The sequence below is a fragment of the Myotis brandtii genome, unplaced genomic scaffold, assembly GCF_000412655.1.
Source record: "Myotis brandtii unplaced genomic scaffold, ASM41265v1 scaffold123, whole genome shotgun sequence".
Taxonomy (NCBI): Eukaryota; Metazoa; Chordata; class Mammalia; order Chiroptera; family Vespertilionidae; genus Myotis; species Myotis brandtii.
The window spans coordinates 12,057,074-12,068,346 of NW_005354291.1; the positions used below are offsets into that span (position 1 = coordinate 12,057,074).

At 40.8% G+C, this 11,273-nt stretch overlaps 1 protein-coding gene across 1 annotated transcript; it reads left to right on the forward strand.

Annotated features, from left to right (window-relative positions):
- The first annotated feature begins 1,738 nt into the window (after positions 1-1,738).
- Positions 1,739-10,773, forward strand: LOC102256247 (cationic amino acid transporter 3). Its single transcript, XM_005859124.2, has 2 exons — positions 1,739-3,115; positions 10,755-10,773. Exons 1-2 carry the CDS (start codon positions 1,739-1,741, stop codon positions 10,758-10,760), a joined length of 1,383 nt encoding a protein of 460 aa, XP_005859186.2. The 3' UTR covers positions 10,761-10,773.
- The last annotated feature ends 500 nt before the right edge of the window (positions 10,774-11,273 follow it).

Consider the following 11,273-nt stretch of genomic DNA (forward strand, 5'->3'; position numbering starts at 1 on the left):
TAAGACCCAACTAATTGCAAATCAGTGTTGTACTTTTCTCCTGTTTTCCATTATTTTCTTTCCAACTTTGAGAGCCCTTAGTATACCAGTGCATTGTTGGAAGACCAATAACATGAAAAGTCTATGAAGGAAAGATCGACCATTAATTAATAATGGTGACTTGTTAAAAGCCAGATGCTTATTTAATACATTCCAGCAGCACACTCTGGAGCCCTCTTCCACACTCTACTCAAAGTTTAATACCTAACCACATTATGGTCCAATGCCTTCAGTTCTGGCCTGCCCTGCAGCATGTACCCAAGTTTCTAATAAGTTAATGGGTCATTCTTCACACTGGGTTTTTCTTAGCTCACCCACTCTCCTAGAAGTCAGGATTTACTGCCAACATTTTCATTCTTCCACAAACTTCATATCGCACTATCAGGACCTGGTGTACTCTGAAAACATCTAGCAATCATAATTCCACATTTAGACATTTGAATCCAAAAAATATTAATCAAAAAGGGTAAAAGCTGAAGCAAAGGGGAGCATTGTGTATATTTCTAATTAATCTATTTTGACTGTTTTCCACTTCCAAAAATTTAGAGATAGTGACTCAAAGTAAATAAAAGTATTAAAAGAGTAAGAAAAAAATATTTTAATGAAGATGTTTAATTTCTGTGGCTTTCCAAAAGCTATCCAATTTAATTCTCCCAAGAACCCTGCAACATGGTCATTATTATTCTCATTTTACAGGTAATGAAATTGAAGCTCAGAGAAGTTACTTGACTAACTTACAAGCTGTATAGAACCTAGAACTTTTCCACTAAACATATACTGCCTTCCTAAAATCAATTGATAGTGCCATTGTTGGAACCATCATCAGTATTTCCCTTTCATGTGAATAATAATGTTAAACATACATTATCGACAGTGCTCATTCTTTTTAAAAAAGAACACTTTTTAAAATCTTTTTATTGATTTCAGAGAGGAAGGGAGAGGGAGCGATAGAAACATCAATGATGAGAGAGAATCATTGATTGGCTGCCTCCAGCATACCCTCCACTGGGGCTCGAGCCCACAATGTGGGCATGTGTCCTGACGGGAAATCGAACTGTGACCTACTGGTTCATAGGTCGACACTCAACCACTGAGCCATGCCAGCCAAGCTACAGTGCCCATTCTTAAAGTAGAATTTTTCCAAGACCAATAGTCCCAAACCTGGCTAACCAGAATTACCTGAAAAACACTTAGTTTCTAGGCCCTACTGCAGAACTATTGAGTCAAAATCTCTGAGGATGAACCCAGGAATACTTGTAAGTACAAAGGCAATTTTCATAATCAACTAATTAGGAAATCATTGACAAAAAACAACACTACTACTTGGAGAAACAATGCATTATATTTTTTCAAAGTATTATAACATTCTTTATTTCTTCTCGTTCTCATATATACCTGTTAAATATGATAAGGGGTAGATATTTTTATCCTCCTTAGATGCAAACAGAAATCAAGTTCAATGAGGGAGGGAAATTTGAATTGTCCTCTTCAATCTTTTTAGGTAAAAATGGATCACCGAGGAAACCCAAACTGGGTGGGGATATATAGTATTAAGAATATAAATACCGAAGCAGCAGCTTTGAAGCCTGAGCATTAGAACTAGGCACCGCCAAGCCAACTTGGCTTAACTCAGCCTCGCTGAAGCCTACTCAAGACTAACCGCTCCCTGGTCCTAGTAACCTCTTCAATTCCAGCTACAATGCCATTGCAGAAACTTCGCAGATTTGGTCATAAGCTGGCACGCAGACGTACACTGGAGCCAGGCATGGCTGAGACTCGCCTTGCCAGGTGCCTGAGCACTCTGGATTTAGTGGCCCTGGGTGTGGGCAGCACATTGGGTGCAGGCGTGTATGTCCTGGCTGGGGAGATGGCCAAAGATAAAGCAGGACCATCCATTGTGATCTGCTTTTTGGTGGCCGCTCTATCTTCTGTGTTGGCCGGGCTGTGCTATGCAGAGTTTGGTGCCCGGGTTCCCCGATCTGGTTCAGCATATCTCTACAGCTATGTCACTGTGGGTGAACTCTGGGCCTTCACCACTGGCTGGAACCTCATCCTCTCCTATGTCATTGGTACAGCCAGTGTGGCCCGAGCCTGGAGCTCAGCTTTTGACAACCTGATTGGGAACCACATCTCTCAGGCTCTGCAGGGGAGCATCTCACTGCATGTTCCCCATGTCCTCGCAGAATATCCAGATTTCTTTGCTTTGGGCCGTGTGTTGTTGCTCACTGGATTGCTGGCTTTGGGGGCTAGTGAGTCGGCCTTGGTTACCAAAGTGTTCACAGTGGTGAACCTTTTGGTTCTCGGTTTTGTCATCATCTCTGGCTTCATTACGGGGAATGTACACAACTGGAAGCTCACAGAAAAGAACTACAAACTGACCATGGACAGACTCAATGATACTCATAGGTTGGGCCCTCTGGGCTCTGGAGGATTTGGGCCTTTTGGCATCGAGGGGATTCTCTGTGGAGCAGCTACCTGTTTCTATGCATTTGTTGGTTTCGACTGTATTGCTACCACTGGGGAAGAGGCCCAGAATCCCCAGCGTTCCATCCCCATGGGCATTGTGATTTCACTGTTGATCTGCTTTTTGGCCTATTTTGGTGTCTCTTCGGCACTCACGCTAATGATGCCTTACTATCAGCTTCACTCTGAGAGTCCCTTGCCTGAGGCATTTCTCCATGTTGGATGGGCCCCTGCCCGCTATGTTGTGGCTATTGGATCCCTCTGTGCTCTTTCTACCAGCCTCTTGGGCTCTATGTTCCCCATGCCTCGGGTGATCTACGCAATGGTGGAGGATGGATTGGTCTTCCGTGTCCTTGCCCGGATCCACAGTGGCACACGCACCCCCATCATAGCCACTGTGGTTTCTGGCATTATTGCAGCATTAATGGCATTCCTCTTTGAACTTGCTGATCTTGTGGACCTCATGTCAATTGGGACCCTGCTTGCTTACTCCCTGGTGTCTATTTGTGTTCTCATCCTCAGATATCAGCCTGGCCAGGAGATGAGGACTGAGGAAGATGAACTGGCATTGCAGGAGGAGACTATGCCTGAAATAGAAAAGCTGACCTTACAGGTACTATTTTGTCCACACAACCTCAGCCCCACTCCACTCTCTGGCCAAGTTGTCTATGTTTGTTCCTCACTACTTGCTCTGCTCCTAAGTGTCCTTTGCCTGGTGCTGGCCCAGTGGTCAATTCCACTGCTTTCTGGAGATCCAATGTGGATTGCAGTGGTTGTGTTGCTCCTGATGCTCATTACTGGGTTCACTGGGGTCATCTGGAGACAGCCACAGAGCTCTGCTCCCCTTCACTTTAAGGTACCTGCTTTGCCTCTCCTCCCACTAATGAGCATCTTTGTGAATGTTTACCTTATGATGCAGATGACATCTGGCACCTGGGCCCGATTTGGGGTCTGGATGGTGATTGGGTTTGCAATCTATTTCGGCTATGGAATCCAGCACAGCCTAGAAGAGGATAAGAGTGATGAACCCCCACTCAAGTCTAGAACCGGATCTGTAGACTTTGATCTCAGCAGTACCTAAATGCTATCTGGTCCCCCACACAATAATGGAGAGAACTCCTCAGGACATGGAGAGCTAGCAATGGGATATTGGTGGGGAAACATTAATAGGTCTTTGCTATTTCTCATCTCCTTTTTTTAAATGTGTCTACTTTTTAATTGCATCTGTAGCAGCTTACTGGCTTGTAAAAAATATTAAAAGAGTCTAGAAAAAGAAAAAAAAGAATATAAATATCAAAGGTGGGGGGTGGGAACATCTGTAATAGTGTCAACAATAAAAATAAAGTGAAAGATGATGAAGAAAAAAAAAAAATATATATATATCCCATGTTCAAAGGCTGTTAAATCGCATTGTTTACCCATATCTTCAGAAAAAAATCACTTCTACTGTCATGGTAAACAACCTGCTTCCCTATTTATAATGGTCTGGCCCTCTAGCAACTTCAGCATGAAATTATTGCTAATTTGCCTACAAACGTCAGGTGCTCATAATAATCTGGCCACTCAGTGTGTGTGTGTGTGTGTGTAGATATATATATACACACATATCACTTACCAGATTTCCCCACTATTCTCCTTTCTCTAGGATTACTGGTTGGCTGTTAAGGGATGAATTGTTTCTTTACAAAACACATATGTGGATGTCCTAACCCCAGTACTTCAGAAGTGACTTTACTTGGAAATAGGGTTGTTGCAGATTAATTAGTTGAAGTCACAGTGGAGTAGGGTGAGCTTTTAATCAAATATGACTAGTGTCCTTATAAGAAGGAGAAGATTGGACACACATGCACATACAGACAATATCATATGAAGAAAAGGCAGAAATCTGGATGATCCTATAAGCCAAGAAAATGCCAAAGATTGCCAGCAAAATCACCAGAAACAAGGGGAGAGACAAAACAGATTCTCCCTCACGGGATTCAGAAGTAACCAGCCCTGCTGACACCTTTATCTCAGACTCCCGGTCTCCAGAACTGTGAAACATTAAATTTCTGTTGTTTAAACCACCCAGTTTGTGGTACTTTGTTATGGTGGTCCTAGCAAACCAACAGATAAGAAACACCTCCCATCTGAATGATCCAATTACTAGTTCACATTTCTATTAGAGGGACAAATAAATAAATTAGTTTATGTATTAATAGTCATAGATCTTAAGAGATACAAGTTTCCCTACAATGAATCAACTCAGAGAAATAGCCTGCTCAATCTAAATAATGTTTTTGGTGTTTTGGAGAAGAAAAATATTAGCAGAAAAAGAAAAAGTGGGAAAAGGTATCCTCACACATGCTACCCTTAAGCTTTTTCCCTTTTATTTAGTAGAAAAACATTAATTTGTATGACCGTAATTATGATCAAGGCGGTTTTATAATATAAATTACCATGAACCAAAGCTTCATTCCACTTAATCCCAATGTTATGTCCTGGCACTCCCAGGCTTCAGGGATGAGGAGACTAAACACTGTTCCCATCTCCTACTCTGGGGTGTAGAAATAGTTATTCTTGAATTATATGATAAACATCAAAGTCCATGTTGGTGTTTCAGAAAGAATTTTGCCTCAAGATGCAAACTATTTAATAAAATAAATTGAACCTAACATTTCTTGATTTTTCAAACAATAGTACTCCACAGCAAAAGCTTGAGGGGTTTGTCAGATATTTGCTAATATCTCTCTCTCTCTCTCTCTCTCTCTCTCTCTCTCTCTCTCTCTCTCTTTCTCAGCTCTGTGTGGCATCCTTGCAACCACACACCCATTATTTTAGTTAACAAGTCCATTGGATTGATTTCTCTGCAAATAATAAGCATACCTTCCAGTATTTAATAAAAGATGTAAAACCAACTGATATTGGTTTGATATTTTATGCATATTTTGATCATTCCCATTACATAACCTATTTTGGAGGGTGCATCTTATGGGTGATTTTTATGATGCAAAGATAAGGTATGTGACCAATTAAAAATACCTACAAGTATAGGGGGACTATGTCAATATAACTAGTATTCAGTCAATTATGTAACTTTTCCAAACATCTGAATGTTTGACAACATGTTGGCCAAATATACATATGTATCTTCTCTTAGTTTGAAATATCACAGACATACTATATTTCAAAAAAACCCAACATGAATTCCTAAATCAAAAACACAGTCCACCCAATTCACTGTTAAGTCTCAATGGTGGCACTGGGGTAGGGTGAGGGGAGGGAGGGTTGAATAGGAGCGTCAGAGCTTGGGTTAAGGTCTAAAGTCACCCCCACAACATCAACCCAAAGTGCATTGATGGTATTTCATGCTTTACATGTACCTGTGCAATAACAGATCAAGCCTAAATTAGGAGAACACGTAGAGGAAAAAGCCAAAGAAATAATTTGGAATTATGCCACAGATTTAACACGCAGTCCACTGAACCAAGTAAAACTTTTCCATGGAGGATATAGGCCATGTGTATACAAGAGCAGTTAAATCAAACAGAATTACATTTTTGGGTTCTGGCTGATTCACTGCGCTTATCTACAAAGCCACAGGATGGCAACAGAGAAATTCCTGGTGTGCAACTACTGTCCAAATAGTTTCATGGAAAAAATGGGGCCAAATGCTTTGGTTCTGGTCAGTTTCCTGTGATCTGGGCATGTTCATGCTTTAGGGAAGCCCAGGTTCATCCTGGCTACCATGTATACAACCATGGTCTTTTACTGTCTGACTATCTTTTTAGACTCCACTCCCACACTGACAATAGCCCCTTCCTTCCTCCAATCCATGGTCTTTTAAAAATAAATAAAGCGAATACTCACTGGGGGTTGACCAGGGAAGCAGGAACCACTCTATGTCCAGGAGTTCCAAATGGGATAGAGACAAAAAGATCATTTTCCATGGAGCTTGCATTCTAATAAAGACACACTATCATTAAACAAGTAAATGTATGTTGTGTGTGGCAGAGATGGCCTTCTGTCCACCAACATTCCCAGAGTTGAGTTGTCTCTGGCAGGCAATGGCCCAATAGGGACTACATTTCCTGGCCTCCCTCGCATTCAGCTGTGTCCACATGACTAACTCTTGAATGCAATGTGAGCAGAAGTGATGCTCATCTCTTCCAGAAAGAACCTGGTGTGCCTTCTCCATTTATTCTTCCCCTGTTGTCTGCTTAATAGGGAAGACCCTGAGACCCTGAAGGCAGAGTCTCAGAATGGAAGAATCTCAACACCTGAACCCCAGGTGAAGGAAAACCACCCACCAACCAGGAACAGTAGCATTCAACTGTTAAGGAAATGTGTGATATACTGTACCTGAAATGTGTTAAACTACAGAAATGTTGGGACTAATATTTACAGGTTCTATCATTAACCTCACTAATACAGTATGTCAGGTGGCCATAGCACTATTGAGAAAAACAATGCTCAGATGGGGAGTGAGGAATACAGCAGGTAAAGAGTTGTTGATATAAACACTGTGGTTAAGAAAGACCTCACTGATAAAGTGACATGAGCAGAGCCTGAAAGCAAGTGAAGCTCTTGAGAAAAACTTTGGAGAAAGAAGAAATAGTGATTGCAAGGGTTTTAAGAAGGGAGCCTACCTGCTCTGTCCAAGGAACATCAAGGATCTTTATATGGCAATGTGCAGATTTTGGTTGGTGATGATAAGACAATTTCAGGGAAGTGATTGGGTTTAAGAAAGAAGGGACATAAGAGAAACTAGAATTGCCAAAAAACATAAACCTTTAGTGAAATTTTGTTGTAAATGGGAGTAGAGTAATGGGGCACTATGTAGGGGTATGGGGTCAAGAGAGAGTTGGTTTGTTTCAAGATGGGAGATATTACAATATATTTCATGTTGATGGAGATGATTCCATGGAGAGGGGGAAGTTATGATGAAGGAAAGGAAGAGAAAAATTGCTGGATCCATATCCTTGATAGGGCAGTTGGGGGTGGGGGGGTGGGGAAGTGTGCATATTGAAGGGAGCTAGCTTTTGATAGGAGCAAGGTTGACAGTTCATCCATAGTAGGAAGAAGGAAGAGAGTCTATGGGCTCAGACGTAGAATGTGGAAGTCTCTTCTGATTGCTTCTATTTTCCCATTGAAACAAGAAGCTAGTCACCAACTGAGAGTGAGGATGAAGGTTTTCTATTTTAAGGACAGAATAGAAGGAGTAAAATGAACTTTTACGAGTGTAGGGGAGTGAATGAATTAGAAAAATGTAGTAGGACAGCCTGGATACACTGAGATATCTGAGTCTGGTGGTCCCCTATGATAACAGAATCTGGGGAACATGAGTTTTTCTCCAGCCAAAGGCAGCTGCTCAAGTGTAGGGTGGAGTAGGAGCAAATTAGTGTTGGGATTATTGGGCTTTTAAGACAAAGTTAGAGAAGGGCAGGGGAATTGAGGGTTTATAACCAAGAAATGATTCTAATGATGGTCATAGTTTCAGCAATTGAGGACACTAGGACAGTAAGGCACATTAAAAAGCTGGGGGTATTGAAGGATTCCTGGCCCCGGTGTGATTAAAGGTATTAGAGGCAGCTATCCAAAAGCATCTGATCTGGGCTGGAGGCGGTGCGGTGACTAGCAATGAGGCAGGCATATCGGGCTACCTACCATTCCGAATAGCCCAGGGCATTTCTAACTACGTTTAAATTTGCTCTTGCTATTTCTTCTTGTTGGAATAATTTTGAATCTCCTCTTTGGCTCTTACTCATTCTTCAGGGCCCAGATCAATTGCTACCTCCTGGTACAGCTTCCTCTGATCCTCCATGTCAAAATTATTTGCCTCCTCTGCTGTGCTCACATAATGTCTTTTACTAACCTTTCATATGAAGCTCATCACATTGTATCATCATCTGTTTTCAAGTCTGCCTCCCCACAGTTTGTGATTTTGAATAGGATGAGAAAATAGTCTACTCACCACTGCTTTCTCAATTTATAGCCAAGAGGCTGTAGGCACTCTTGCCCTACTCTAATCCACTTCCCAGACTCCAGTCAAAGTGATTTCCTTAAAAGTGTAAATCAGATCATGTTATCCCCAGGCTTAGAACCCTTAATAGACTTTCCAATTGCTCTTAAATTAAGATAAAGACCAAATTCTTTCCATGACATACAGGGCCCTGCAGGATTGAGGCTAAGCTTACCTCTCTAGTTTCATTGCTCACCAGTCTCACTCTGACTTTTACACTCCAGCTACCCTGGCCCCTCAGTACTTCCAAAGTGCCATGCTCATCTCTAAAATCAGGGTTTTCTCTTGTCCTTTCCCTGAATCTGGTACTCTTCTTACCCTTCAAAGACTGGTTCAAATATCATCTCCTCCAGGGTGTCTTCCCTGATCCCCAGCTACATGGAGATGACATCACACACTTTCAAAGCTCCCTGTAATTACACTGATTAATGTTTGCTCCTTTTCTAGTCTGGAAGGCCCATGAAGACAGTGGCCACATGGATTCGCTCTTTATAATATTTGCAGCACCTATCACAGTGCCTGACTCATAAACGCACTTCATAAATATTTCTTCACTGAATGAGTTTATTAAATTAATAAATCAATGTTCTAGAGTTTTACTTAATATTTTATGAAATATAACCAATTTGGTTCTCCTTGTCTTTTCTGCACCAAAAAAAGTTAATCAAATACACATACACACACACACACACACACACACACAAACACACACACACACTACTACCACCCTTAATGAGTTTTTACACAGGTCTTTAAAATACATAACCAGACATGTCAGATTGTGGTTTGTAACTTATAGGCTATTCCTAATTATTAAAATGAAGATTGTATATTTGTAGCTATACCACAGGCATTTCCTCTTGAATATGAGTTGTCCAGAAATCTCACTGCACTGAATATTTCAAAGTGTACCTTGGGGCTGGAATCAATGCTCATTGGAGTTTTCCTGCATGAAGATAGCCAATACAATGCAAGGCAACTGTGTGCATTTGCATGTGCAGATTCAATCAGGAGTCATTTCCTAAGCCTATCCCAAAAAGTGGATTCTGAGTAGCACCCTTCTTTAACTTCTTCCCGAGACTGTGAGGGACACACTAGTTGTCTATTGTCCATATCGTAATGGGTTTTTTCAGACTATTAGTGTGGTAGGAAGAAATATACAGTCTAGGGAAAACACCCATTTGTTCACTTTCTCTCACACATTAGAAATATAAATAATAAGTCTATATGAATGTATAAAATAATAGGCATAACGCCGAAACCGGTTTGGCTCAGTGGATAGAGCGTCGGCCTGCGGACTGAAGGGTCCCGGGTTCGATTCCAGTCAAGGGCATGTACATTGGTTGCGGGCACACCCCCAGTAGGAGATGTGCAGGAGGCAGCTGGTCGATGTTTCTCTCTCATCGATGTTTCTAACTCTCTATCCCTCTCTCTTCCTCTCTGTAAACAATCAATAAAATATATTTTAAAAAAATAATAATAATAGGCATATGTAATGGAATATGTCTTTTTACCTCTTTTTAGTTGGTTTTCCATTAAGAAAATAAATAAGAATACAAGAATTCCTTAAATTGTTTTTTTTATTTAAATCAAAAAAGTTTCCTAGAAGCTACTTTTGAGAAGTATTCTAACTTTCATTACAAAAATTTGTAAACAAAATTAAAAGTAATATAATGATCTCCTTGTCCTTACCACCAAGCTTCAATAGTGGTCAATAATCTGCCACTATTATTTTCTCTGAAGAAATATAAGGAGGGTGAAATACAGGTCAAATTCAAGTTGTTGTTCAGCATAGTTGTCCAAAACAGTCTCCTCACCATTCTTCTTCATCTCCACGACTAGGACCCAACCAAACATTAACTGCTTTTTAATCGTGGCAAATAGAAGAGGATTTCTCAGTGATCTGCTCAAGAGGATCCCCTAGTTAGAATCCCCCAAATAACCCTACAATATAGCACAAGACTCATATCAGACGCATCTTGAGATGACTGACATGAATACATTCAAGATCAATTTTAGAAATTGATGTGCTGACACATAGTCTGACACAGACATGCTGATGATTCATAATCTCTCTTTCTGCGCAGGCTGCTTTACAAATCCACACAAAATGTAGTTCAGTTACAGCTGTTAAAATTTACAATTATACTTCTTTTTTATGATGCTGGATTTGAACTTAAGTTGGAAATGTTACTTGTTTTTATGTTCAAGGAGCAGTCTCATAATTTTTCTACTCTGTCTTGTTTTTTAGAAATGACTCTGAACCTGGCTAGTGTCCTGATTTTTCAATAGCTTTTGGCTGAGCACATGAAAAATCTGGCTTCACTAAAGAAGACAGAAATGAATATTTGAATCACTCAGCATTAAAGCAACCCAGTGAGTATATAGACTTTATGCATTGTTCCAAGAGAGAAAAGAGGTCATTGGGCCTTAACTTGAACTTGGTCTTGATAAAATTGGTCCTGCTCTGACCTTGGAGTTCACAGTCACCAAGACCTGAGCTCATACCCTACACTCAGTGTCCTAATGACTGGCTGGCTGGCAGGCACCCAGTTTCTCAGCCACTGAAGACTAACAGTTGTGCCTCAGGTCCTATAGTCTCCCATCCTCTAACACCTTCTTTTGGTTAAATGCATCTGCAGAGCTGACCTGCGCTGATTCCCACTTAGACATACCTACATTTCAGGTTGTTATAGTCATTTTGCTTAGGAACTCATGTGCTCACCCATTAGAAAGTGCTGATTGGATATTCATTTCTTTGAATTGCTAT